The 26,513-nt window shown below is 45.9% G+C and overlaps 1 protein-coding gene across 4 annotated transcripts in view; it reads left to right on the top strand.

Annotated features, from left to right (window-relative positions):
- The window catches only part of ARID1A (AT-rich interaction domain 1A), a 154,527-nt gene extending 130,064 nt beyond the window's left edge, over nt 1-24,463 (top strand). For 2 of the 4 annotated variants that reach the window (XM_077481037.1, XM_077481039.1), the window contains exons 16-20: nt 13,225-13,341; nt 13,434-13,524; nt 14,473-15,364; nt 21,243-21,373; nt 21,459-24,463. In XM_077481037.1, coding sequence (XP_077337163.1) covers nt 13,225-13,341; nt 13,434-13,524; nt 14,473-15,364; nt 21,243-21,373; nt 21,459-23,114 — 2,887 coding nt within the window. In that variant the 3' untranslated portion in view covers nt 23,115-24,463. Of the gene's footprint in view, nt 1-13,224; nt 13,342-13,430; nt 13,525-14,472; nt 15,365-21,242; nt 21,374-21,458 lie in introns of all 4 variants that reach the window. The other 2 variants (XM_077481036.1, XM_077481038.1) reach the window with 1 other exon arrangement.
- Nucleotides 24,464-26,513: the final 2,050 nt, after the last annotated feature.

Genomic DNA, 26,513 nt, shown 5'->3' with positions numbered 1-26,513 from the left:
ATGTCAGCTGTGGTGCTGAGGTGCCAGATTTGGTTGAAATGCTGGTCTGCTGACCAGGCATCTAAAAAAAAAAAAAAAAAAAAGCCCTGTTGGATCTTCCCTTCTTTGGAGCCTCCTTGGATGACATTATTAACGCCACAGGTGGTAAGAGTACTCTACTCCCACAGGCCAGGAAGGCTGTGGAGTCACGCGGTAGGCAAGGGCCCTCTTTTTTTTATTTCCCTCATAAACGGCTTTTTCGTCCACCCGGAGCTTCGGCTAAATGTCCCCAGCCCGACAGGATGACCACAGAAGGACAAACATCCCTGGACACGCAAGCCTGCGAACGAAAGTGCTACCTCATGAAGGTTTGCCCCCATCCATAACTCGGGCGGGGTGTCGCCTTTGGAGTTTGCAGCCGGTGGTCCTCTCGACTATCCGACCAATGGGTCTGCGATCTGATTTCCTACGGCTACAAAATAGTTTCTCTCTTGGCCGCAAAACAGATTCTTCCCCTCCAGTATAACCCTTTCTCTGGCTCGCCGGGAGGCCCTCTTGGGGGCAGTAAGGGACCTGCTGAATTGTGGGGTGATTGTACCTGTTCTGGAATCAGAACGTTTCCAGGGGTTCTAATCAAACCAGTTTGTAGTTCCCAAGAAGGAATCTTTGATCTAAAAGCCCTAAATTATTTTGTGAAAGTGCAGAGGTTCTGAATGGAATCAGTTCACTCAGTAGTCGCTGCACTCCATCAAGTAGACTCCCTGGCGTCCTTGGACATTCAGGATGCCTACCTGCATGTACCCATATGCCTCCGGCATCAAGTTTCTGCGGTTTGCAGTCGGGGAAGCCCGCTACCAGTTTGGCTCTCCCTTTTGCTTTGGCATCAGCCCCCAGAGTCTTTACCAAGGTATTGGCTCCAGTTTTGGCATTGCTGCGGCAACGTGGGATCGCGATCATGGGATATCTAGACGATCTCAGAAGAGCATCCTCAGACTTAGAGGAGGATGTGGCGATCACCATACAGACACTGCAAGAGTTTGGGTGGCTGTTAAACCTAAAGAAGTTGTGGTAGTACCGACCCAGCGTTTGGAGTACCTAGGCTTGCTGCTGGACTCCAGGGAAGCGAGATTTTCTCCCTTCAGACAAGCTGCAGACTTTCAGAGCCGCAGTAAAACTGCTGATGAACCGCAAGTGGTCGTCTATTCGCTTCTGCATGTGAGCCCTGGGACTCGTGGCCTCCTTCGAGGCAGTACCATAATACCCAGTTCCACACCAGAAGGAGATTTTGACAAAATGGGACAAATCTCCGTTGTCCCTGGATCGACAGATCCAGATGAGACAGTTAGTCAGAGATTCTCTGATCTGGTGGCTAAGGTCCCTGGTGCTTCGGGCCGGGAAGTCGTTCCTGCCTCTGAAATGGGCAGTAATCACAATGGATATCCTATCACAACCTATCCGGCTGGGGTGGAGTGATGGGGGTTTAGTTGGCTTAGGGCCTCTGGTCGATGGAGGAATCCAGGTTGCTGATCAATCTGCTCGTGCTAAGAGTGATCAGGCTATGCCTCTCCACTTGGTCGATGATACTGCAAGGGCATTCGATCAGGATCCAGTCAGACAATGCCACTGCGGTGGCATACGTCAATCACCAAGGAGGAACAAGAAGCTCAGCCGCCGCACGGGAGGTCGCTCAGATACTTCGGTGGGCAGAGCGACGTACCGCCCCTATCGGCCATTTACATCCCGGGAGTGGAGAACTGGCAGGCGGACTAAGTCGTCAGATGCTGGACCCAGGAGAATGGGCATTGCATCCGGAGGTGTTCAGGCTGCTGTGCCTGCGGTGGGGCACCCCAGACGTGGATCTGGCCTCCCGTTTCAATCGGAAGGTGACTAGATTCGTGTCCAGGACAAGAGATCCGCGGGCAGACGCGCTGGTGGCTCCATGGGATCAGTACCAGCTGGTCTACGCCTTTCCTCCACTGAAGCTGTTACCATGTCTGCTTTGCAGAGTGGATGTTGAAGGGATTCCAGTAATTCTGGTTGCCCCAGATTGGCCTCAGTGTCCTTGGTACACAGACCTAGTGCGCCTGGTGGCAGAAGCCCCATGGTGACTGCCGTTGCGAGAGGACCTTTTATCTCAAGGTCCGATTTCTCCATCCTGCTTTACCATTGCTGGCTTTAACGGCATGGCTATTGAGAGCCAGGTGTTGAGGAACCAGGGTCTGTCGGACTTCATGATCCCCACTATGTTGACAGCACGGAAATCTTCTCGGAAGATATATCATCGTACCTGGAAGGCTTACATCTCCATGTGTGAAGAGAAAGGATGCCATCCACGCTCCTTTTCTATATCCAGGATCCTGCTGTTTCTTCAGCAAGGAGTAGACCAGAAATTGGCGTTAAGCACTATTAAGGGGGAAATATCAGCCTTGGCTTTCTTTTTTTTTTTTTTTTTCAGCGGCCCCTGGCATCTCACTCATTAGTGGGTACCTTTTGTTCAAGGGGTGGGACATGTAGTCCCTCCGGTGCGTCCACCGTTACCCCCGTGGGATCTGAACCTGGTGTCAATGCTTCAGAAACCGCCTTTTGAAAATATCAGGGAGATTCCCCCGTTGACCCTGTTGCAGAAAGTGATCTTTCTAGGGGCCATCACATGGGCCAGGAGGTTTTTGGAACTGGCAGCCTTATCCTGCAAGTCGCCCTATCTGGTTGTTCACAGGGATAAACTGGTGTTGCGTCCGCAACAGTCTTTTCTGCCGAAGTGGTCTCGGCTTTTCATATCAATGAGGACATTCTTACCATCTGTCTCCTAAGCCAACATCCTAAGGAGGTGGCCCTTCATGCTCTGGACGTGGTTCGGGCTATGAAGGTATATTTGTCTGCCATGGCTCCCTTCCGGAAGTCAGACTCAATGTTTGATGGCGGCTGATCCAAAGAAAGGCATGGCGGCCTTGTCGGCCACAATTTCCAGGTGGATCAGACAGATTGTAGTGTAGGCCTATGCCTTGAAGGGGCAGGTGCCCCCCTTTCCGGTCACGGCCCACTCCACAAGGGCAATTGGAAAGTCTTGGGCCCTCCGACACTAAGCGCCTGCCGCTCAAGTGTGTTAAGCGGCGAACTGGTCATCTGTCCACGTGTTTACCAAGTTCTACAAAGTAGACGTCGGTGCATCGGCTGATGCCTGTTTTGGCCGCAAAGTTTTGCAGGCGGTCGTATAGTTGCAGTTGTATGCAATATTTTAATTTTCCTGGTTTTTCGATAAAAACGCAGTACCGTTGATGTAATGCACTGTCGCATTACATTCCGCAGGTTTTGGTGCGGTTATGGGTAGTCACTCCTGTTATGGGTACCCTGGTTTTGTGGTGGATTTCTCCATGCACTATTTTTGTGGGTTTAGTTTCACTAGTTCCCACTTGCCATGGTGGATGAAGTTTCTATGCTGTTTTCCCACCCCTCGTTTGGCACTGCTTGGGGACGTCCCAATGGCTAAGAGGAGCTGTGTCGGTGAATGTAATAGAAAAGGATTTTTTAATGTGAGTACAAAAACAATTTTTTTACTTTTTGCTGTAATATCCCCAAAAAATATAAAAACACAAATTTCTTCCACAGTTTAGGCCGATATATTATTTTAAGGTACTTGTATAGTGCTGTCAATTTACGCAGCGCTTTACATATACATTGTACGTTCCCATTAGTCCCTACCTTCAAGGAGCTTACAATCTAAGGCCCCTAACTCACATTCATATACTAGGCAAATTTAGACAGAAGCAAATTAACCTAACAGCATGTGTTTTGGAGTGTGGGAGGAAACCCGGACAGGGAGAACATGCAAAACTACAGGCGGGTAGTGTCGTTGGGATTCGAACCAGCAAGCCTTTTTACTGCTAGGCAAGACTACACTACACCACTGTGCTGCCCTAATAGCTATATTCTTCATATTTTTGGTAAAAAAAAAAAAATGGCAATAAGTGTTTGGTTTTCTACAAAATAGGGGATAGATTTATGGCATTTTTATTTATTTTTTCCTGCGTCGTTATGGCGGATACTTTGGCACGATAGGTGGCAAATTCAAAGGGATGTACAGGTACACCCATTTGCCTACCTGTGCCACTACTTTTAACAGCTTTAGGTTGGTTTAAATCAGTTCTGCTAGTCTAGAAGTCCTACCAGCTCAGCCATTCCCTGCAACAGCCCTACTGAGCAGTCTCTGCCACACATGTGTGCCCTAATCCTTCTTCATAATGCCTGTTTTAGTCTTTTGCTATGGGATGCTCTCCAGGTCCAGAGCTAAGAGTAAGCTTTTGCTTGACCTGATTTCTGAAGACTCACTACTTTTATGCGAGTAGACTGTTGAGGCTGAGTGCTGTTGAGAATTCACTTTGGTTTTTGTGTCTTTTTGGGCATCTTGTCCTTCAGCCGCCAAGGTAGACACCATGTTTTGTGCATTTAAGTCCCTTATTACTGCCAGTGTAAGTGCAAAAAGCGTAAGCCCAGTAGGAATGGCATCCAAGGCAAAGTGTTGCATGCTCTCTAAAAATCTTCTCACCAGGAAGATGCATTTACATAGATGGGTTGAAAAAAGACACAAGGCCATTGAGTCCAACCAATAAAAAATGTGGGGGGAGCAGAGTACATTCTTATACCTATTTCCTTCTGTTGCTTGAAACAGATTGGTCTGTGTTTGACTGCTGGGCAATAGAATTTTGTGTAAGTAAGAAGAAATTTGAGAGGCTGCCTTTTAAAGATTAACATTTATTTGGACCATTTTTGTTATATTCAGAAGGTGACACTGAGGAAGAGTGCCTGCTTTACTGCTTAAGAGAAAAGTGACAGGCTATAAACTGTTGACACCTTCAGAGTCCAAGAAGTGTTCCTTCTGTAAGCAGCCAGCCTCAGGCTCCAGACCAAAGCCCATGTCCCAGAAGAGCTTGAACCCCAAATCCTCTATTTCCAGAGGCAAATCCTCCTCTCCGTGAATGAGCACCCTCACTCATGCAGGTAGGGGTATGTCTACAGGCCTTTGTTGCCTTTAAGACATGGGAAGTCTTACACGACTGCTGAAAAGACTGTTTCAGAAGGTCATCACACCTGTATCGGAGGAGGATGGGTCTCAAAGTTTCCCAAGCCAAACAGACATATTGTCTATCCTCTGCCTCAAGGATCTCAAGTTCTTGGAAGCTGCCAAAATTAGGGATGGAGTACACTTTGCTCAGCAATTGCTTTGCTTCACGGGGAGGCTTCCTGTCAGTGAATATCATGGTTTTTCTGGCCTCCCCAATAGCTTCTGCATTTTGCAGTGTAGATAAGCAGTGGGACCAAAAGTAATGCTGCTCAAGAAATTGGCAGGTGGAATTTCTCAGCTGCCAGTAGCTGAATCTGAGAGAATAGGCTCTTCAACTGGAGGTGTTCTAAGATTTGTTTGAGAGGGGGCGGGAGATGGAAGTGGATCTCTTGGTGTTCAGATTTAACAAGCTAAACCGATTATTTTTTTTTTTTTTTTTTTGTCTTGAGCCATGGATCCTCTGGTCCTTGCAGTAGATGCTCTGCTGACTACTTGGGATCAATTTTCTCTGATCTATGCCCTCCCTCAACTCCAACTCCTCCCTTTTTCTTTTGCATAGGATAAAAATGCAGGGGGTCACAATGATTCTGATTGCATTGGCTTGGCCAAGAAGATTGTGATATGCAGACATCTTTATCTCTTGGAAGATGAGCCGTGGGCTCTTCTAGATCGGACAGACTTGCTGTTGGAGGGCTTGATCTTCCATGTTGCATTATGGTTGCTGGCTTTGACAGCAGGGCTGTTTGAAACCCAAGTTCTGGGGTAGAAGAGGGTTTGTCATTCCTACAGTTCTCCGGGCTAAAAAAGAAAATCGCCCTCCAGGAAGCTGGACCATCATGCATAGATGGCTTATTTCACCTATTGCGAAGCTCACAAATTTGATCCCCAACAGTATGTCACAGGGCATGTTTTGGCCTGCCTTCAGGCAGGTTTGGAGATCTTTTTGGCCTTGAGTTCCATTAAAGGACAAACCTTGACCATGCATTTAGTGGCCTATTAAATCTTATTCCTTGGTTAAAGGCTGAGTTAACCTGTAGTAACATGTTACACCTTTATTTAGGCGCAACATGTTTTCTATACCACACCTGACCACAAACCCTGATCTTAGCCCTGTGACAGCGGGTGGAAGTCCTCCTTCCACCCGCTGTCACAATTTAAAAACTGGAGTTCCCCCAACACAGCCACATTCATTCACAGGCATCTGTGCATGAACTACAAGTCCAGTTTTTTCACCAAGATGATGAGCGCACTCAGTTTAAGAATACTTTGTACAGCTTTCAAACAGCCTATACAGAGGTTTGGGCAGAAAGCTGTAGTCAGTGTTTGCAGGAGGATGCTCTGCAAGCTTAGAAAAATGCACTTTTTTTTTTTACCTGCAAAAATATGTGTATTTATATATTTTTTGTTCGTGGTTTTTCTTCCTGTCCCGCCCCAGTGGTCTCCATTGTTTGAGATTTTGGACTTGTTGGCTTTGTGGTCCTCTTCTCATCTGCAGTTCTTTGGGGCATCCCAAGTTATGGTTTTTAACTCCTGTGTAGAATGAGGAAATACGATTTTTGGTTTTACCCGTGAAATCCTTTTCTTGTAATACGTCACAGGACACAGATGACTTCTTTTGCTTGTGTTCTTCATTGCTTGCTATAAAGCTGTGAGGCTTTGAGTTCGGAGGGTTTGACTGGTCAGATTCCTGCCTTTTTTGGCCAGTCGATTCTGAAGTTCGGAGCATAATCCATGTAGTCATTACCATCTCTGTCCTATGCTGTAAGCCATGAAAAGGATTTTACATGTAAACCAGAAATCCTAATTTCCTTGATGGAAAACCTACCTTAATTAAGCCAGTCCACAGCTGTCTTCTGGAGATTATAGGCCTTGCTGCCTTATTGTCAGATTAAACTCAGCCATCACTATTTGATTTGATCTGATTCACAGCTCCATTTATGGGACGTAACAGTAGCACATTTCCTACCTCTATTTACTGGCTTCTTCTGACCTTTTTTCCCTTTATTTTAGGGCATCGTTAGATGTTTATAAAGGCACTACTCATTTAAATATTCAGCCTTACCTGCAGTGGTCTGAAGTCACTTTGTCTACCGAAGTTTGAACTGTTCATGTCCTATTTAAAGTCTTGCTATCAGTATTCCGCAAACACTTGGCTGCTGCTTCAAGCTTCTCATAAGCTTCTGTCTGATGCTGTGTTTTTTTTTTTCCTCATTTTGAATTCCATATGCAGAGCATGAAGAAAATGCTAACCAAACATTACTGCATGCATCTCTCCCCTACTAATGCTAAGAGATTGCTTGGATCCTGGATTGGACAGAACTGCATGTTCAGCCCTGTCAGTGGTTCACATTCGGGCAGTCGACAACTGCCAGTTGTACTATCTGTGCCTAGATCAAGGGGAATGTGCCCTTTAGCTTGGTCTTTCATCAGATTTTCCTTTACTGGGGCACCCCTGATTGTGGACCTGTTTCCTTCCAGACTTAACCAGAAGGGTACCAGATTGTCACTAGAGCAAAGGCTCCTTGGGCCTCTTTAGCGAATGTAGTAGTGGGACACGTATCCTCTTTATTCCTCCCCCCCCTTCTGAAGCTCGATCCACGGTTTCTCTTACATTCACTGACTGACACAGCTCCTTTACTTTAGACCAGTGATGGCGAACCTTGGCACTACATTTCCCATGATGCTCCGGCACTCTGCAGTGTAGTGGAGCATCATGGGAAATGTAGTTCCAAAACATCTGGGGTGCCAAGGTTTGCCATCACTGCTTTAGACCATCGGGTTGTTACGTCGCCTTCTGGAGAGGACTAGGCAGAACATGTTAACACGTACAAAAAACAGAAATTTCTAGTTCCGCCCAAGGGGCAGTCCCTTCAGTAACAACCCCCCCCAGCCTGCATCCTGCAGCCTCAGTTTTTTTCTGCCTAGTGAAAGAGATGGACCTAGAATCCCTGCGGGTCCATCGGTCCAGGGATTTTTTTTTTCTGTAGAAGTTTGCCTTTTGCGCAAGATGAAGATCATGTGATCTGCTATCAACAGCCTGCTGGGTGACAGGCTGGATACCCTTATCCTTGTCTGCCCAGCCTGGCCAGCGAGTGTGTGCAGACCAGAGCTTAGCGCTGGGTCGGCCACAACATGCCTCTCAGGCTCCAGAGGTGGCCGTTGAGCGCAGTGCTCCAGGGCACACGCATGACCGGGCTACTGATGTTTGCGTCAGTGTGCCGTTGCCAGCAGTCACCCCGTACTGATTGGAGAGTGGATTTGTAAAGTAATGTCACCAGCTCTCCCTCGCTTGGTGGGGCTGAGCAGCTGGGCATTCCCTGGGAGGTGGATTCGGGGGTCCCTCTCACCTTGGGTGGGGGGGCTGCGCTGGCTGGCTGTGCCCTGGGTGTCTGCAGGTCTGTTCATGCTGAGCGCTGTCCTGCTGCCTTCTGCCTTTTTCTCTGCCTTTTTCTGTCCCTCTCTGTTTACAGTTGTTTGGCGGCCATGTTTGGTGTGACCAGGGAGAAGCATGGTCAGGAACGATTTTACTGTAGTTTGGCAACCAGTTTCCCTGTGATTATGTCCTTTATCCTGGATGCTCGGTGGCCATTTTGTTGTAGCCCAGCACAGTTTTTATGCCCAGCGTGGTTTCCTCTCGCTGACACAGGCATACCTAGCTGGACGGCGCAGAACTCGGTCAGGGTGGTGAGTCCTGCAGTGGGGGCCCCCTCAGCCTGCACTAGTTAGGAGGGTTGGACCATTCACTATCCTAAGTCCCCAACAGATGGCAGACAGGGTGGGTCAGCATGGCTTCAGAAACTTTCTTCCTCCGAACTCCAGGCAATTGCAACCGATTCGCCTGCAAACAGTGCAGTGCCTCTGGACGCTTTGCCGGTGGTCCTTGACACATTCATTACCAGGATGGAGGTGATACCCTGAAGATTCAGGTTACAGCAGATTCCTCTGCTGATGTAGCGGTCACCTTTTGGGTCCTGTAAGCCAGCCCATGCACTGAAGGGGTTTCTGTATCGGACTTATTTCGAAAAGTTCATATACAAGGAATGGGGTAGACCGCAAAGGACCTTTTCAGTCCCAAAATATATGGCGATGCGTTACCCGTTTGAGGAGAGCCTTCTTAAAAAATGGTCGGCTTCTCTGGTCATGGACCCCCCCAGTATCCAGGTTAAAGTAACCACGATCCCAGTAGAGGGGACTCCTGCTTTTAAGCACCCCACGGACAGGAAGGCGGAGGCAGTGGCCCGTTCCTTGTTTATGGTTGTGGGGTCAGCAATGCGACCAGTACTGGCCTCCGTATTTGTGTCACAGACACTGACCGAGTGGGCAAAACTTTTGCACAGCGACTTGGGGGAGCAACAGGCTTCTCCTGTCTGCGTGGAATTAGCAGACCAGTTAGTGCAAGGCCTTAAGTACGTTTAACGCGGCCCGGGAGATACCCTTCCTCTGTTATCCAGGGCTTCAGTGTCAGCAGTGGTGCTGAGGCGCCTGATTCGGGTAAATGCTGGTCAGCTGACCAGGCATCTAAGAAAACCCTGACAATCTACTTTTCCTTGGTGAACGCCTCTTTGGAGCTTTGTTGGGTGACATCATTAACAATGCCACAGGTGGGAAGAGTGCCTTACTTCCACAGGCCAGGAAGGCTAAGGAGTGCTCATTTTCTGCTCACAAGTGGCTTTTTCACGCCCCAGGGGTTCTACTCCAATCTGTAGTTCCCAAAAAGGAAGGGGTACGTCCAATATTAAACCTAAAAGCCTTCAATTTCTTTGTGAAAGTACAGAGGTTCAGCATGGAATCGGTTCACTTAGTAGTCGCTGCACTCCATCATGGAGACTTCCTGGCGTCCTTGGACATCCAGGATGCATACCTACACATACCCATATGCCTACGCCATCAGAAGTTTCTGCGATTTGCAGTTGGGGATGCCCAGTACCAGTTTGTGACTCTGTCCTTTGGTTTGGCATCAGCCCCCTGAGTCTTTACCAAGGTATTGGCTCCAGTTCTGGCGTTGCTACGACAACGCGGGATCGCGATCGTAGGTTACCTAGACGATCTCCTGAGAGCATCTTCCGCCTCAGAATTAAAGGAGGATGTGACGATCACCATGCAGACCCTGCAGGAATTTGGGTGGCTGCTGAACGTAAAGTCGGTGCTCATACCGACTCAGCATTTGGAGTACCTAGGCTTACTGCTGGACTCGCTGAACCGCAGGTGGCCGTCGCTACGCTTCTGAATGCAAGTCCTGGGGTTCATGGTGGCCTCCTTCGAGGCAGTGCCGTACGCCCAGTTTTACACCAGAGTTTTGCAGAAGGAGATGTTGACGAAATGGGCTAAATCTCTGTTATCCCTGGATCGGCAGATTCAGGTGAGGGATTCAGATTCAGTCAGGGACTCCCTGCTCTGGTGGCTGAGATTCCTGGGACTTTGGTCCAGGAAGTCGTTTCTACCTCTACATTGGACAGTGATCACAATGGACGACAGCCTGACCGGCTGGCGTGGAATACTGGGGTTACAGTCAACCCAGGGCCTCTGGTTGGAGGAGGAATCGAAGTTGCCAATCAAGTGATCAGGCTATGCCTCTCCACATGGTCAATGAGATTTCAAGGGTGTCCGATCAGGACCCAGGCGGACAACGCCACGGCGGTGGCATGTCAATCATCAAGGAGGAACAAGAAGCTCAGCTGCAGCACGGGAGATCGCTCACATCCTTCAGTGGGCAGAGGAACATGTACTGGCCCTATCTGCCATTTACATCCCAGGAGTTGAGAACTGGCAGGCGGACTAAGTAGCCAGATGCTGGACCCAGGAGAATGGGCACTGCATCCAGAGGTGTTCAGGCTACTGTGCCTGTGATGGGACACATCAGATGTGGATCTCCTGGCTTCCCGTCTCAATCGGAAGGTTTCCGATATTCGTGTCCAGGACGAGATCCTTGGGCAGACACTCGTAGCTCCGTGGTGTCAGTACCAACTGATCTATGCCTTTCCTCCGCTAAAGCTACTACCACGTCTGCTCCACAGAGTGGAGACCGAGGGGATTCCAGTAATTCTGACTGCCCCAGATTGGTCTCAGCGTCCCTGGTACGCCGACCTAATGCGTCTGGTGGCAGGCTCTCCCTGGCGACTGCCGTTACGAGAGGACCTTCTGTCTCAAGGTCAGATTCTCCATCCTGTTTTACCATTGCTGGTTTTTATGACATGGCTGTTGAGAGCCAGGTGCTAAGGAAACCGGGCCTATCTGACTGATTTCAACTATGCTGAGTGCCTGAAAATCTTCTTGGAAGAGATATCGTACCTGGAAGGCCTAAATCTCTGTGTGAGGTGAAAGGATGGCGTCAGCATTCCTATTCCATATCCAGGATCCTGCTGTTTCTACAGCGAGGAGTGGACCAGAAATTGGCTTTGAGCACCATTAAAGAACAAATATCAGCCTTGGCTGTCTATTTTTCAGCGACCTCGGGCTTCTCGCTCTCTAGTGAGCACCTTTGTTCAGGGGGTTCGGCATGTAGTTCCTCCAGTGTGTCCACCGTTACCCCCGGGGGACCTGAACCTGGTGTTATCGGCGCTTCAGAAACCGCCTTTTGAGAAGATCAGAGAAATTCCCTTGTGACTCTTTCCCAAAAAGTAGTCTTTCTAGTGGCCATTACATCGGCCAGAAGGGTTGCGGAACTGGCGGCCTTGTCTTGCAAGTCGCCTTATCTGGTTATCCATAAGGTGGTGTTGCGTCTGCAACCTTTTCTGCCGAAGATGGTTTTGGTGTTCCACATCAATGAAGACATTGTGTTACCATCTTTGTGACCTAAACCGACACACCCTAAGGAGGTGGCTTTTCATTCCCTGGACGTGGTCCGGGCTCTAAGGGTGTATTTGTTTGCCACGACTCCCTTTCGGAAGTCAGACTGTTTCGGTAGCTGGTCCGAAAAAAGGCATAGCGGTCTCGTCTGCCAATTTACAGGTGGATCAGACAGATTGTGGTACAGGCCTACGCCTTGAAGGGGCAGGTGCCCCCCTTTCCTGTCGCGGCCCATTCCACCAGGGTAATTGGAACCTCTTGGGCCTTCCGACATAAAGTGTCTGTCGCTCAAGTATGTAAAGCGGCGACTTGTCTGTTCACACCTTTATGAAATTCTACAAGGTAGATGTCAGTGCATCGGCTGATGCCTGTTTTGGCCGCAAAGTTTTGCAGGCGGCCGTGTAATTTTTTTTTTCTGGGTTTTGACAAACTATTACCTTTTAAGTAAAACGCACTGTTGCCGCAAGTTTTGATGTGGGTAGATAAGGTGGTGACTCTCCTGTTAGGGAGCACTTCTGTTTTTTGTGGGTGAAGTTTTTATGCTGTTTCCCACTCCTCGTTTTGACACTGCTTGGACATCCCGATGGTCTAAAGTAAAGGAGCTGTGTCGTTGAACGTAAGAGAACAGGATTTTTGTGCTCGCTGTAAAATCCTTTTCTCTGTAGTTCACTGACACAACACCCTCCCCTCCTATTGTTTATGCTATACTGCTTGTTGACGTACTGAGGCTGCAGGATGCAGGCTGGGGGGTTGTTACTGAAGGGACCGCCCCTAGAACTAGAAAGTTCTGTTTTTTTTTTTTGTACATGTTAACATGTTCTACCTAGTCCTCTCCTGAAGGTGGTGTAACAACCCGATAGCCTTAAGTAAAGGAGCTGTGTCAGTCAGTGAACTACAGAGAAAAGGATTTTACGGTGAGTACAAAAATCCTATTTAGGGAGGTTGGAACTGGGTAATTTGGGTGTTTCTGGTAGCTCTATATTGGTCATGCAGGGCTTGATTCTGAGACCTTGTTCAGCTGGTCAGCATCATGTCCTGGCATCTTCCACTTCGCCTGAGCCTCCTATCTCGAGGTCCTGTTTAGTCACTGGCTTTAAAGGCATTGTAAGCCAAGGATAGCTGCTGTCAGCTGTCCTTTCAAGCACTGAAGTCCGCTGTATAATTCATTTACTACCATACATGGAAAGCCTGCTTCACCTGGTGTGAATCACTGGGTTTTCATCCTCAAATTTTTCGGTGAGTGCAAAAATCAGGTTTTCTTGGCCAGCAGTATCCAGGAGGGTGTATTTTTAAATGGAGTTTTTAAGAATCCTGTGTGCCTCAATCGACTCTGAAAAAAGGATTTAATGGTAAGGGGGAAAAGATTGTATAGCCATTTGAAATTTCTTTTGCTTCTGTAGGCCAGAACCTGGTCTTGGTCCAGAAGGGAATATGACAAGCGGTGGGACTCAGCCAAATATGATGCCTTCCAACACAGACAGTGGCATGTACTCTCCTGGTCGTTACCCACAGCAGAGGTGAGAAAAAGGTTAACGGTAACATTGTAGAAATTTGTGGTGGAAAATGGAACCGTAAAAGCCCTTTTTTTTTTTTGGTTTCCCTTCAGCAGACATGACACTTACAGTAACCAGTATCCAACACAGGTTACATCCTCTGGAAGCCCCTATCCAAGTCAGCAGAATCCAATGTATCAGCAACAGGTAATATCCTTTGTTTTTTTTATTTTTTTTAAATAACTTATACTTTGTGAAATGTTTGTACACAGAGCAGCCCCGATTCTCCTCTTCTGAGGTGCCTTGTCCCGAGCTGCTTGCTATGGGGGCACTCATGTGGCCTCGCTACAAGCTGGCTGTGTGTCCATTGACAGAGCGGCTCATCTCCGCTCCCTCCTCACTGGGTTTGATTGACAGCAGTGGGAGCCAGTGGCTTGCGCTGCTGTCTGAGCTTGAGGAGGGATCGTGCCAAGTGCTGCTGCTCTTGTGCCACATTGCTAGATTAAGATCGGGATTTGGTAATTATAAGGGGGTGCTCTGCACTCAGAATATTTTTTGCCTTAATGCATTCTCTGCATTCTTCAGCCTTTAGAACCACTTTATTCAGTAATTACCATATGGTGGTGATTTTTCAGTTTGTGCAGTCTTTTCACTTAACATGCCGCCATCGGCTTATGCATTTGGTACCAAGTTTGTTTTTTTGTTTTTGTTACGCCACCCTTTAAATGATCAGTCCACCACCCATAAGTTAAGTCTAATGGACTGATTCAGCACCTTGTTTTAATGCCTTTTTGCAAGTTTTTCCTGGAATATTCCCTGATTCGGTTTTTGCCCAGCTAGGCTTTTTTTTTTATTAATTTTTTTCCAGTTTTGCTTTAAAGAGTCGGCTTTTTTCAAATTATGCCAATGCTTGTAAAAATCTAGTGTTTACATGAATCCATCCTTGAATTATACAGCTTTTTAAGGCTTGCCATTCTGATTTTCGAAACCTGCTACACTTCGTGTGAGTGCACTTTGCCAGGGTCTTAATCAGTTTATCCTTGTTTGTTTTTATCTAAAATAAATTTTGAGCTTATTCACATTCCTTTTTTTTTATTTATTTTTTTTGTTCTTAAGCTAAGCACAAATTGATCATGTTTATAATTTGTTTTGTAGAACTATAAGAGGCCAATGGATGGAAGTTATGGACCATCTTCTAAACGCCATGAAGGAGAAATCTACAGTGCTTCATATGCTGGACCACAGAGTGTACAAGGTCAACCACAGGCACAACCTCAGCAACAACAGACACCTGGGTCTGGAGTTCCACCCACCCCTGGACAGCCCTCCTCAGCTCCTAACTCACAGCAGACACAGGATCCTTATGGGCAATATGGGAGCAATTATCCACAAGGTGCTGGGGAGCGCAGGCCACCACCCTCTGGGCAGAATCAATTCCCTTTTCAGTTTGGTCGTGAAAGAGTGCCTGCAGCACCAGGCAGCAACTCGCAGCCCCCTCTGCCTCCTAGCGGAATGGCAGGCTCCGCAGAGACATCACAACCTGGGGCCATGTGGCCTGGTCGAGGTGAGATGGGTTATAACTACCAGCCTAGGCCTGGTCCACCTACATCCAGTACACAAGGACCTAACTACCATTCTGGACCACCCCGTAGTGAAGAAATGCTGCTTTCAGAACAGCGACTCAGTCACGAAGGTCAGTGGCAACCTCATGTTAACAGGCAGCAGCCACCTTATGTGCCTGCTGCTGGCCCACCACTAACCAGACCACCACCACAGTCCGGTTACCAGGCCTCCCCAAGTATGCCTAACCATCTGCCTCAGGTAGCAAGTCCAGCCACCCCTCGGCCTTTGGAAGCCCACACTTCACCCAGCAAGTCTCCTTTCTTGAAGATGCAGAAAGCTGGACCACCTGTGCCTGCATCCCACATTGTGCCCACCCCTTCTCAGCCACCACTTATCCGCAGGGACATAACTTTCCCACCTGGTTCTGTGGAAGCCACACAGCCCATACTGAAGCCAAGAAGGAGATTAACTTCAAAAGAGATTGGTAAGTGGTTGGGTAAATTTTTATAATTTATGGCCCTAAAATAGAAGTATGTAAAGTAATAAAATGAGAATAAATATATAGCATTTGTGTAGCCCTATTGCAAGTACCTAATGGTAACTTGGGCATATTGGATTACTAAATTATTTTGTTTATAAGATTTCAAAAAGACACTAGTCCATCCAGTTCAATGTGTGTTTTTTTATTCTCTAATAAGCCCCATATGTTCTGCTTCCTGAGGAAGAAAGCAAAGGGTTTTTTTGTTTACGTTTTTTGTTTTTCTGCTTAAACAGTAAAGAACCCTTTCCTCAATTTAAGATTAAACCTCCTTTTGTCTAACCTCCGATCATGGCCATGTGACCTTTTCAGGAACCTTAGGAAGAACAGTTACTGAAATCACCTTTTGATATACACTGTGTGCACAATTATTGGGCAAGTTTTATTTTTGAAGATTAATTTTATTATTGAACAAATACAGTGCTCTTGGTCAATCCAAAATGTTAGTGTTAATAAACCTCAAACCTGAATATAAGTAAAAGGTGACATTTTGGCTTTCTTAGGAGAATATCTGTGTACAATTATTGGGAAACCATTAGGGTCCTTTCACACGGGCAGCCCGCTTGGCCGACTCCGTTTTTGCTCAGCGGGGCATCGATCCGCTGATCCCTGCTGAGCAGGCTTATGACAGGTCTGTCTCCGCTCACTGTGCTGAGGTGGACCCGTCAGAGTCCGCTTTACCTCCTATGTGGAGATCGGATGAAAACGGACCGCCTGTTTGTTTTCATCTCATCTGCCAGATGGATGGAAAATAGGGTCTCCATCCGTCTGGATTTCACAGACCGGATCGGTTAGCAGCAGGTGTCAGCGGGACTCTACGGTCCATCTTCATGCGATTCCCCATAGAGGAGAGCGGCGCTCTGACAGGTCAGTCCCTGCACAGTGTGCAGAGATGGATCTGTCATCTGCCTGCTCAGTGGAGATCGATGAAGCGATCCCCTGCTGAGCAAAGTGGAGCCCATAAACAGTTTGAAAGGGGCCCTTAAGCCCCATACACACTATCAGATTTTCTGCTGATTTATTTTTCCTTCGGATTTACCAAAACCATATAATATGAGGTCAAACCTTAGGAGTTTTAATTTGTATGCAATTAGGAAGGCCCTTCTACTACATGGTTTTGGTAAATCTGACTGACAAAAATCAGCAGAAAATCTGTTAATGTGTATGGGGCTTAAGTGTGCAGAATTATTATGCAACAAAATGAAAATTTTCCCATCTCACTTTTATCTTATCTGTTAAAGTGAGAATAGTAAACTCAAAATTTACAAAAACATTTCTGACATTAAAAAAAAAAAAATTAAAAAAAAAAAATCCGTGACCAATATAGCCACTATTATTTTTAAGAATTGTCATAAGCCTTAAATTCATGGAGTCTGTCAGTTTCTTGATCGGTTGATGGTTAACTTTTTGTGCAGCACCAACCACAGCCACTGTTCAGAGCGGTGTACTGTTTTCCTTCACCGTAAATCTCCAATTTTTAAGAAGGGCCCACAAGTTCTCAATAGGTTTTAGGTCAGGGGAGGAAGGAGGGGTCATGTCATTATTCTTTCATCTTTAAGTCCTTTACTGGCTAGCCACGCTGTGGCATACTTCGATGCCCATGATGGAGCATTGTCCTGTATAAATATTGTCGTCTTTTAAGATGCAGACTTTCCTCTACCACTGCTTCAAGAAAGTTTCTCTCAAACCTACTCTGCCAGTCTTTAAGAGTTGCGTTAATCTTCAACACGAAAAGGTCCAACTAGCTGCTCTTAAATACCAACCCATACCAGTACCCCTCCTCCACTATGTTGGTGTCTGAGTCGAAGTGGAGCTCTGTGCCCATTACTGATCCAGCAACAGAGGCCCATCCATCTGGTCTCTCAAGTTTCATCCTCTCATCAGGCCATAAAACCTTTGAAAAATCTGTCTTCATATATTTCTTGACCCAATCTTAATGTTTCAACTTGTCTTGTTCAGTGGTGTTCAGCTTTCAGTCCACCTTACCTTGACCATGTCTCTGAGCACTGAACACCTTGTACTTCTGCAGTTCTGGAATATGACAGCACTGGAGGCTAATGGGTTCCTGGTAGCTTCACGTTTTTGAGTCTTCTAAAATCTTTGTCAGTTAATTTGCATCTTTTTCTTAACACTTTTCTTGCAACCCTGTTGACTCTTTGCAACAAAACATTTGGTTCTGTGATCATTCCCCAATAGCTTAGCAATTTCAAGAGTGCTGCAACCCTCTGAAAGAGCTTTTTACAATTTTTTACTTTTCTGCGTTTGTTAAATCTCTTTTGGCCCATGAGGAAAAGAAGCTTCTGAAAAATTATGCACACCTTTTATTTAGGGTGTTTATCTCCTAAGGCCACACCCTCCTTCATTACACAATACACATCACCTGATATGCTTAAATCCAATAAGCATTCAAGTTTATACAGCTTTGAGTTGGACAATATGCATAGAAATGATTGGTCAAAATACTTGCCTAATTGTGCAGAGTATTTATACAATTTAATCTATGTAATCAATGTAATAGATTTTGAGTTTTTCACTTATAAAAAATGTTTTCACTCATTTAAATTTATTAAACTTTGGTATGGAGATGCCTAGCCTTAAAGTGGTGTTACCACCAAAAAAATAAAACTACTTAAAATTCGTGTAAAAAAATAAAATAAATAATTGGCAAAAAAATAAAATTTTTTACTCCCCTCTAAATACCGGTTGCTAGTGGGTCCCTCGTAGTCTGCCTTCTTCATTGCCCGGGCTGGTGACATCACTTCCCCTCGCGCCGCACATTCACCTGGGACCTGTCATGTGTCCCAGGTGACTGTACGGCGTATCACGGCGCCCTGCGCCGCTCGCGCATGCGCAGTGGGTGCCCGGCTGTGAAGCCACAGCCGGGTGCCCACAGTATGCATGATGGCGCCGCGAGCGGAGCGGGGAGTGAGGGGGGGCTTCGTTCCCCCGCATCGCTGGACCCTGGGGCAGGTAAGTGTCCGATTATTAAAAGCCAGCAGCTGCAGTATTTGTAGCTGCTGACTTTTAATTTTTTTTTTTTTTTTAGGGGGTACCCCACTTTAAGGTGAGACTAAGTTGGATTCCAGATCTGTTTTTAACTTCTAGTTTGTTAGACCTGAGGGAGTTAAAGTGGTGATAATGTCACCTGTTTGATTTTTACCTACATTTAGACCTATAATAAGCCCTACCTGTAGGTACACTAAATATCTTCTAAGCATGCACCATTTAGAAAAACTTTACATTTGTAGCAGCTGGTGACATCACTGGGGCATGCGCACTGCTCTCTCAATGCACAGCATGCCATCTATTGAGTGCTGTGACTTGCATGTGAGGCAGTGACATCATCATGGCTCAGCTATTCAAATGGCCAAACCCCACTAACCTGGAAGGCATATCGAGTGAATGTGGCAGCGGTGACAGCAAGCTGCTGAAGGGTTTCATATTAGGGGAAGTCTGTCAGTGTGCTATAGAGCAGCACGATCGTTTGAAAAAAAGCCATCTCGATTCACCCCCCCCCCCCCGATGATCTCTTCCCCTGAGAGTAGGCGATTCTTTCATATAAACAAGTGGAGAGATTATCTGCTCACTCAGCTGTCAAAAGAAAGCATCCTGGGCAATCTGCCAAGTTTAGAACTTGAAACATTGTAACTAACCCCCTTAGAGCCGGTTCACACAGGGGCGACTCTGATCCGACTTCAGGTCGCCCTAAGTCGAGCTACATGTAAAAATCAATGTAAGTGAATGAGAGCAGTCTTAATGCACACTACTGAAGTCGCTCCAACTTCAGAAAAGGTTCCTGTACTACTTCTATCCGACTTGTAGGCGACTGGTACCCATTGATTTCAATGGAGGTCGCCTCCAAGTCAGATCTCCATCTATACGGAGGCGACTCTCACAGAATTATCAGCTCTCAAATGGGAACTCAACTCCAAATTTATTTTTAAAAAATTAGCGTGGGTTCCCCCTCCGAGAGCATAACAGGCCCTAAGGTCTGGTATGGATTTTAAGGGAAACCTCTTACGCCGAAAAACGGCGTGGGGGTCCCCCCCAGATCCATACCAGACCCTTATCCGAGCACGCTGGCCAGCCAGGAAAAGGGGTGGGGACGAGGCAGTGCCCTCCCCAAAGCACCTTGTCCCCATGTTGATGAGGACAAGGGCCTCTTCCTGACAACCCTGGCCGTTGGTTGTCGGGGTCTGCGGGCGGGGGGCTTTTCGGAATCCGTGAGCCCCCTTTAATAAGGGGGGCCCCCGATCCCGGCCCCCCACCCTATGTGAATGAGTATGGGGTACAATGTACCCCTGTGAAAAAAATGTGGAAAAAAAACACACAAGGGTTAAAATAGTTTATTGCACAGCTCCGGGGGTTTTCTTCAGTCTTCGGGGGGTCTTCTCGCCGTACTCCTCCACTATCTTCTGCTATCTCTTTGACTAGTGGAGGAGCCTGGCTTTATTCTTCGCCGCCGCCCTCTTCTTCCTACTTCGGGGGTCTTCGGTTCTTCTGGTCCGGTCTTCTGTCGCCGTCTTCTCCTCTTCTCGAGATGTTGCCTCGTCGCTGTCTCCGGTCACTATGACAGGACGTGCGGCGACTTGTATAGGGACATCACCGGATGATGTCCCCGCCCATTATGTCAGTCCCAGAGGATGCTTTTGGCGTGGGGGGCGCGTGGCCCCCCTTCCTCAAGGCACCACCCCATGTTGAAGGCTCGCGGCCTGGTACGGCTCAGGAGGGGGGGGGCGCTCGCTCGTCCCCACCCCCTTTCCTGGCTGGCCGGGTAGCGTGCTCAGATATGGATCTGGGGGGGACCCCCACGCCGTTATTTCGGCGTAGGGGGTTCCCCTTAAAATCCAAACCAGACCTTAGGGCCTGTTATTCTCTCGGAGGGGGAACCCACGCCAGTTTTTTTAAATAAATTTGGCGTTGAGTTCCCTTTTTTGATAGCTCATTCTCTGAATGGCCACGGCAAGTCGCCTGGCCTGGGGCGACTTAGTCTTGTTGTAAGTCACCCCAAAACGTGTTGAAGTCGTGTTCAAGTTGCCTCCAAAAGTCATGTTGAAAGTCGTGTTGCCCCTGTGTGAACCGGCTCTTAGATCAAAGGGATAGAACTTCTTGTGTAAACATACAATCTGGGCAGTCTGCCAAGCTTTAACTGGTTAAACTTCCTGCATTTACACCTGGTTGAAAGTCTAAATCTTTTTCTGACACTTCTTAAGTTAAAAATCCATATTTTTTGCTAGAAAATTACTTGGGACCCCCAAACATTAAAACAGTAAAGTTGGCACAATTTTTTTTGTTTTAATGTGAAAGATGATACGCCGCAAGAATCGTGAGAGAATCGTGATCTATCTTCTAAGCAAAAAAACGTGATTCTCATTTTAGCCAGAATCGTGCCGCTCTATTGTGCTAGTATGTATTGCATACTAGCACATTATCGCGTTATACTGCAGCACATTATGGTGTTATACTGCAGGGACCCAACTTTTTCTCTTTTGTGGTTTACTAATGCTTCAAATGTGAGGATCTTGTAACTAAAGCAAGATTAAAGATGCATTAAACCCAAAGGCAAAAGTAATCAGCGCTTGTAGCCAATGGCTGCAACGACATCCGCGATCTGTCTTTTTTTTTTTTTTTTTTCTTGGTCTGTTAAAAGGAAGTTGAGAAAATAACTTGCTGGATCAATGGGTGAAAACAATGGGGGAGGGGGATGGCATAGAAATTTGTCAGCCGCAATATATAAAACCTTTTTTTGGGGCTTTAATATCACTTTGATTCTTGCAGCAATGGCTAATGCTGTATCTTATAAAACGTTTTCATAATTTTTCAGGTACACCTGAGGCTTGGCGTGTGATGATGTCTCTGAAATCTGGTCTTCTTGCAGAAAGTACTTGGGCACTGGATACTATTAATATTCTTCTTTATGATGACAACAGCATCATGACATTTAACCTTAGCCAGGTGAGAGTGCATGTCTGCAGAATATTTTTTTTTCACCATCTACTTTTTTTTTGTTGTTCCCTAACGCACACCTTTCTACTTCTAGCTGCCTGGATTGCTAGAGCTGCTGGTGGAATACTTCAGACGCTGCCTAATTGAGATCTTTGGGATCCTCCGCGAGTATGAAGTTGGAGAGCCTGGGCAAAAAAATCTGCTTGGTCCTTCCTCTCGAAATTCTCAAAGTCCACTCATTAGTGATGTTGAATATAGTGATGGAGAGGCCTGCCAGTCACTTAATGATCTCCAAAGTGAGGATGAAGGAGAAGAGGAAAGGAAAGCCTTCTTGGCTCCTTGTGTAGACAATGAGGATACCCAGCGGCATTCTAGCAAGTTTGACAAGCTCCCAATCAAGGTTGTACAGCGGGAAGATGCTTTTGTGTTGGACTGTTCTCACAGGCTGGGTCGTAGACAAGAATTTGATAGTGGCCTCTTGCACTGGCAAATAGGAGGGGGTGATACAACAGAACACATCCAGACTCACTTTGAGAGGCGGCCTGATCCCCCGGTCCGTAAACGCTCCCAGGGAAAGCGCAGATCGAGAGAACAGCAAGTAACTGGGGCAGAGGACACTGCTCCTACCATAGATGATGTGCTGTGTTCCAGGTCAAGTTCTTTGCCATCAGAAGGGGGGGATATTCCAGGGGAGGACACAGAATTTGCATTAGGTGGTAGTCCCCCACCGCGAAACAGACAATGTCTTAAAATTCTGGAAGATGAACCACGTAGTAAAGATGAAACCCCTTTGTGCACACTGGAAGATTGGCAAGATGCTCTTTCTCGTCGTTGCGTGTGCATATCGAACATCCTGCGCAGCTTGTCTTTTGTGCCAGGCAATGACTTGGAAATGTCCAAGCACCCAGGGTTGTTGCTGATTCTTGGGAAACTAGTTTTACTCCATCATAAGCACCCAGAACGGAAACAAGCACCTCTTACTTACGAAAAAGAGGAAGAACGAGATCAAGGCGTTAGCAGCAACAAGGCTGAATGGTGGTGGGACTGTTTGGAAATGTTGCGTGAGAACACGTTAGTCACTCTTGCCAACATCTCTGGTCAGCTGGACCTTTCCCCTTTCCCTGAGAGCATTTGTCTACCCATTCTTGATGGTCTGCTACACTGGGCAGTTTGTCCATCAGCGGAAGCGCAGGACCCATTTGTAACGTTGGGTCCCAATGCAGTACTTTCACCCCAGAGACTGGTACTGGAAGCACTGAGCAAACTGAGTATTCAAGACAGCAATGTGGACCTAATATTAGCTACCCCACCTTTCAGTCGTCTTGAGAAGCTCTATGGAACCTTGGTGAGGTTCTTAAGTGACAGAAAAAACCACGTGTGCAGGGAAATGGCAGTGGTGCTTTTGGCAAACTTGGCACAGGGGGATAGTTTAGCAGCAAGGTCTATTGCCCTACAGAAAGGCAGCATTGGTAACCTATTAGGTTTTCTTGAAGATAGTCTGGCAGCCACCCAGTTTCAACAGAGTCAGGCTGCACATTTACATGGACCCTCTGCTCCCTTCGAGCCCACCAGTACGGACATGATGAGACGAGCCTCACGTGCCCTGCTGGCTTTGGCCAAGGTTGAGGAAAATCACTCAGAGTTCACGCTGTATGAGTCCCGTCTGCTGGACATCTCGGTGTCTCCACTAATGAACTGCTCTGTGTCACAGGTCATCTGCGATGTCCTCTTTTTGATTGGTCAGTCATGACGGCTACAGTGGACATCTTTCCAGATAGGTTGCTCCTCTCATCACAGTAGAATGAAATCCTCCCTGACTGTTGAATCCTTTCCCTTTTCCTCCCATCCTCCCTTTTTATTTATGCAAAAACTGTTTCAATCCACTGTTTGCCCCAGAGAGGAGATCTGGTCACCGTCGTGGACCTCCCTTACCCCTTCTCTTCCTCTCTCTGTTTTGGTGAGAACCAAAGCTACTGTATTTCGGTGAATATTTTTCTTATTTTTTTTTTCTTTTTTTTTTTTTTTTGTTGGGGGAATGGGTTCCACTGTACTTAATTACCCTCCCCCACCTTTACTGTTTGTTGGCCCCCTGCAACAGCCAAGGGACGGGCTCCATATTCTAAGGAGTTAAAGACTTTTCAACCACCAAGAAAGGAGAAGAATTTCCTCCTAAAAAAAAATAAAAATAAAAAAAAATAACTTGCCCTTCTCACCTTGCAATCTTTAGAATAGTTTGTGTGCCCTGTACCTTTAAACAGAGAAGAAAACGTAAAAAAAAAGTCCCGAAAAGACATTACCTTTTTAACTGTGCTGAGAAACCCTGCAGAATCCAATTGGAGCTGGAAAAAAACCCACAACCTCAGAGACTCCAGATGTAGGTTTTTAAATGGAGAGCGACAAAGGTCGCTTTTAGTTTCCGGAGGAGAGACAGACGCAAAGAAGTCGCTTTTCCCCCAAAGTTTCATGTGAAGCAACACCCTTACCTCTTTAAACTTAGATTGTAATAATCGGAGATCGCCTCTTATAACTGGTTTTAACCTTTAGCTTGTAGGTTGCAAGCTGCGATGTCTGTATATATATGATGATGTACATTAAAGACACACCTCTTGTATTTTCCCTCAACTTTTTCCCTCACTTAACCTTCACCACTTTCACAAGCTCTTTTCCCTGGATCTGAAGAAAAAAGGGGGTCACGGTTACTTATCCCTAGTCCCCCTTTACCCTCCAGGAGGAGGAACATTTTGCAGATTGATCCAAAGAGCAACAGGCTCTCCACCATCTTTCCCTCCCTTTTTGTCCCTTTGTATATCCAGCAATCCTATCAACTTATTTTTCTTTCCATTTCCAATCAAGGTGTGAGGTTTTCATTTTTTTTTTTTTTTTTTTGGTTTAAGTTTCAGTTCCAGAAACAATTTGACAATTTTTTTTCCAGCGATTTCTGCATATTTGTAGCTCTGAAAAAAATGTAAATTTCAGCCTATTCCTTTTATTTGTTTTATTTTTATTTTGCTTAATGAATATATCATTTATTCAGTATGAAATCTTTATACTCTATGTTCCCGTGTTAAAAATAAATGTACATTAAATCTTGTTAATAGAGTTGTGAAGAGATTTATTGCGATGTGCTAAATTATGGAAAATTGGCGTCTCACTTAAAGACCAGCCAGCATGCTTAATTTCATCAGTGTGACCTCCTCACAGGTATATCCAACTGCTGCACCCTAGTTAGTTTCATTTCCTAGATCCTGGCCTTTGTTTAATCTGGAAATGCTTAGTTACGGTGTGTTTTTTATTTTTTTATTTTTTTTAAAATTTGTTTTCTTTGTTTCCTGTTTGTCTGAAACCTCAATCTAGTGTCAGTTGCAAGGAAAAAATGCTCAAATTAAAAAAAAAAATAAATAAATAAAAAAAATTTAAATAAAAAAAACCTTGGTGCAGAATTGTAGGAATAGACATCTAATTCTAGTTGTCAGGTCATGGGCTCCAAACTTTGATAGCTCAGGTATTTGCGTGTAACTATGGTTTAAAAATTAAAGACCTCAATGATGCTGTTAAAATAAAAATGACATACGCTGCGCTGGATGGGTCCTATACCTAATGATCCGTGCCTTGATCTATAATTATAGATGCACAGGTGAGTAATAAAGTGCATAAATACACAGCTGGTATAAAGTACAGGTGCAATCTGTGGCATGCAAATAATGTGCACAAATGTAAACGCACAACTGGGAAAGTGCCAGAACCACACTTGATAAATTTGATTAAAATTTATAAACCTAACCATTACATGGCGCCACCATATACATATAACACAAATTTAAATAAAGAGAAAGTGCTTAATGCATACCAATGTGACAAAATTGCAAAAAAAGTAAATAATAAAAATATAAATATATATACGCACAAGTGCATATACCATATGATTGTCCCTATATGATAAACATGAAACAGTCTTTTGTAGCAGCCTGTGTTGGGCTGTGATGAGAAACAAAGTACTGATGGTGGTGAGATAGATGCAAAACGACGTGATGTCCAGTGATCAAATGAACATCTAAATCCAGCCGTGATTCTGAATCCTGCATACGTGAAATCCAGAAAGCCCTTATGGTAATGAGCTCACCTTGGAGCGTATGACTAGCTTTTGCACCAAGTAAAATCACGCATATGAACCACTATGGGTTTCTCAGCTGTTCCCCTGGATCAGAAGTTTCCTCAATGCAGTTTTGAAAGTGCATTAAAAAGGAAAAAAGCTGATTTGGCTTGTATTTCCTCTAGGCAGGTATACTGTCTCCCACTCTGTCCTGGCCCCTCACCTACGCGTGTTGATACTCGGGGTGTGGCATATCTTCCTCAGGGTTTGGGTTTGTTTCAAAATCCCCTGAGGAAGATATGCCACACCCTGAGTATCGACATGCGTAGGGGAGGGGCCAGGATGGAGTGAGACAGTATACTTGCCTAGAGGAAATACAAGTCGTACCCATACTGTTTTCAGTATCGGGCTCTATGAAGTACAGTTCACTGACGCACCTTATACATGTGAGTACACCAGCGGGGGAGCAGTTTTTAAAGGGGAAGTAAACCCTGATGGGTTTACTTCCTCTTTCATTCCCTGCAAAGGTAAAGCATAATGGACTACTATGTGTCACTTACCTGACACAGGAGCCAGCGAAGTCAGCTTTTTTTCCTTTTTCACGCACTTTTTGAATACTGCATTGAGGAAACTTCTGATCCAGGGAAACAGCTGAGAAACCCATATTGGTTCATATGCGTGATTTGACTTGGTGTAAAAGCTAGTCACATGCTCCAAGGTGAGCTCATTACCATAAAAGCTTTCTGGATTTCACCTATGCATGATTCAGAATCACGGTTGGATGTAGAAGCATTTTGCTAATTTGATCACTAGAGATCATGTCGGTTTGCATCCATCTCACCACCATCAGTACTTTTGTTTCTCATCACAGGCTGCTACAAAAGACTGTTTAATGTTTATCATATATGGACAATCATATGGTGTGTGCACTATATATAATTTTTATTTTATTTTTTGCAATTTTTTGTCACATTGGTATGCATTAAGCACTTTCTGTTTTTACTTTAATTTGTATTAAATGTATATGGTGGCACCACATAATGGTTAGGTTTATATATT

The sequence above is a fragment of the Lithobates pipiens genome, unplaced genomic scaffold, assembly GCF_037356315.1.
Source record: "Lithobates pipiens isolate NorthernLeopardFrog02 unplaced genomic scaffold, aLitPip1_a1.2 Scaffold_16, whole genome shotgun sequence".
Taxonomy (NCBI): Eukaryota; Metazoa; Chordata; class Amphibia; order Anura; family Ranidae; genus Lithobates; species Lithobates pipiens.
The sequence above is the reverse complement of the archived record's forward strand: the minus strand, read 5'-3'. Positions and strand labels throughout refer to the sequence as shown.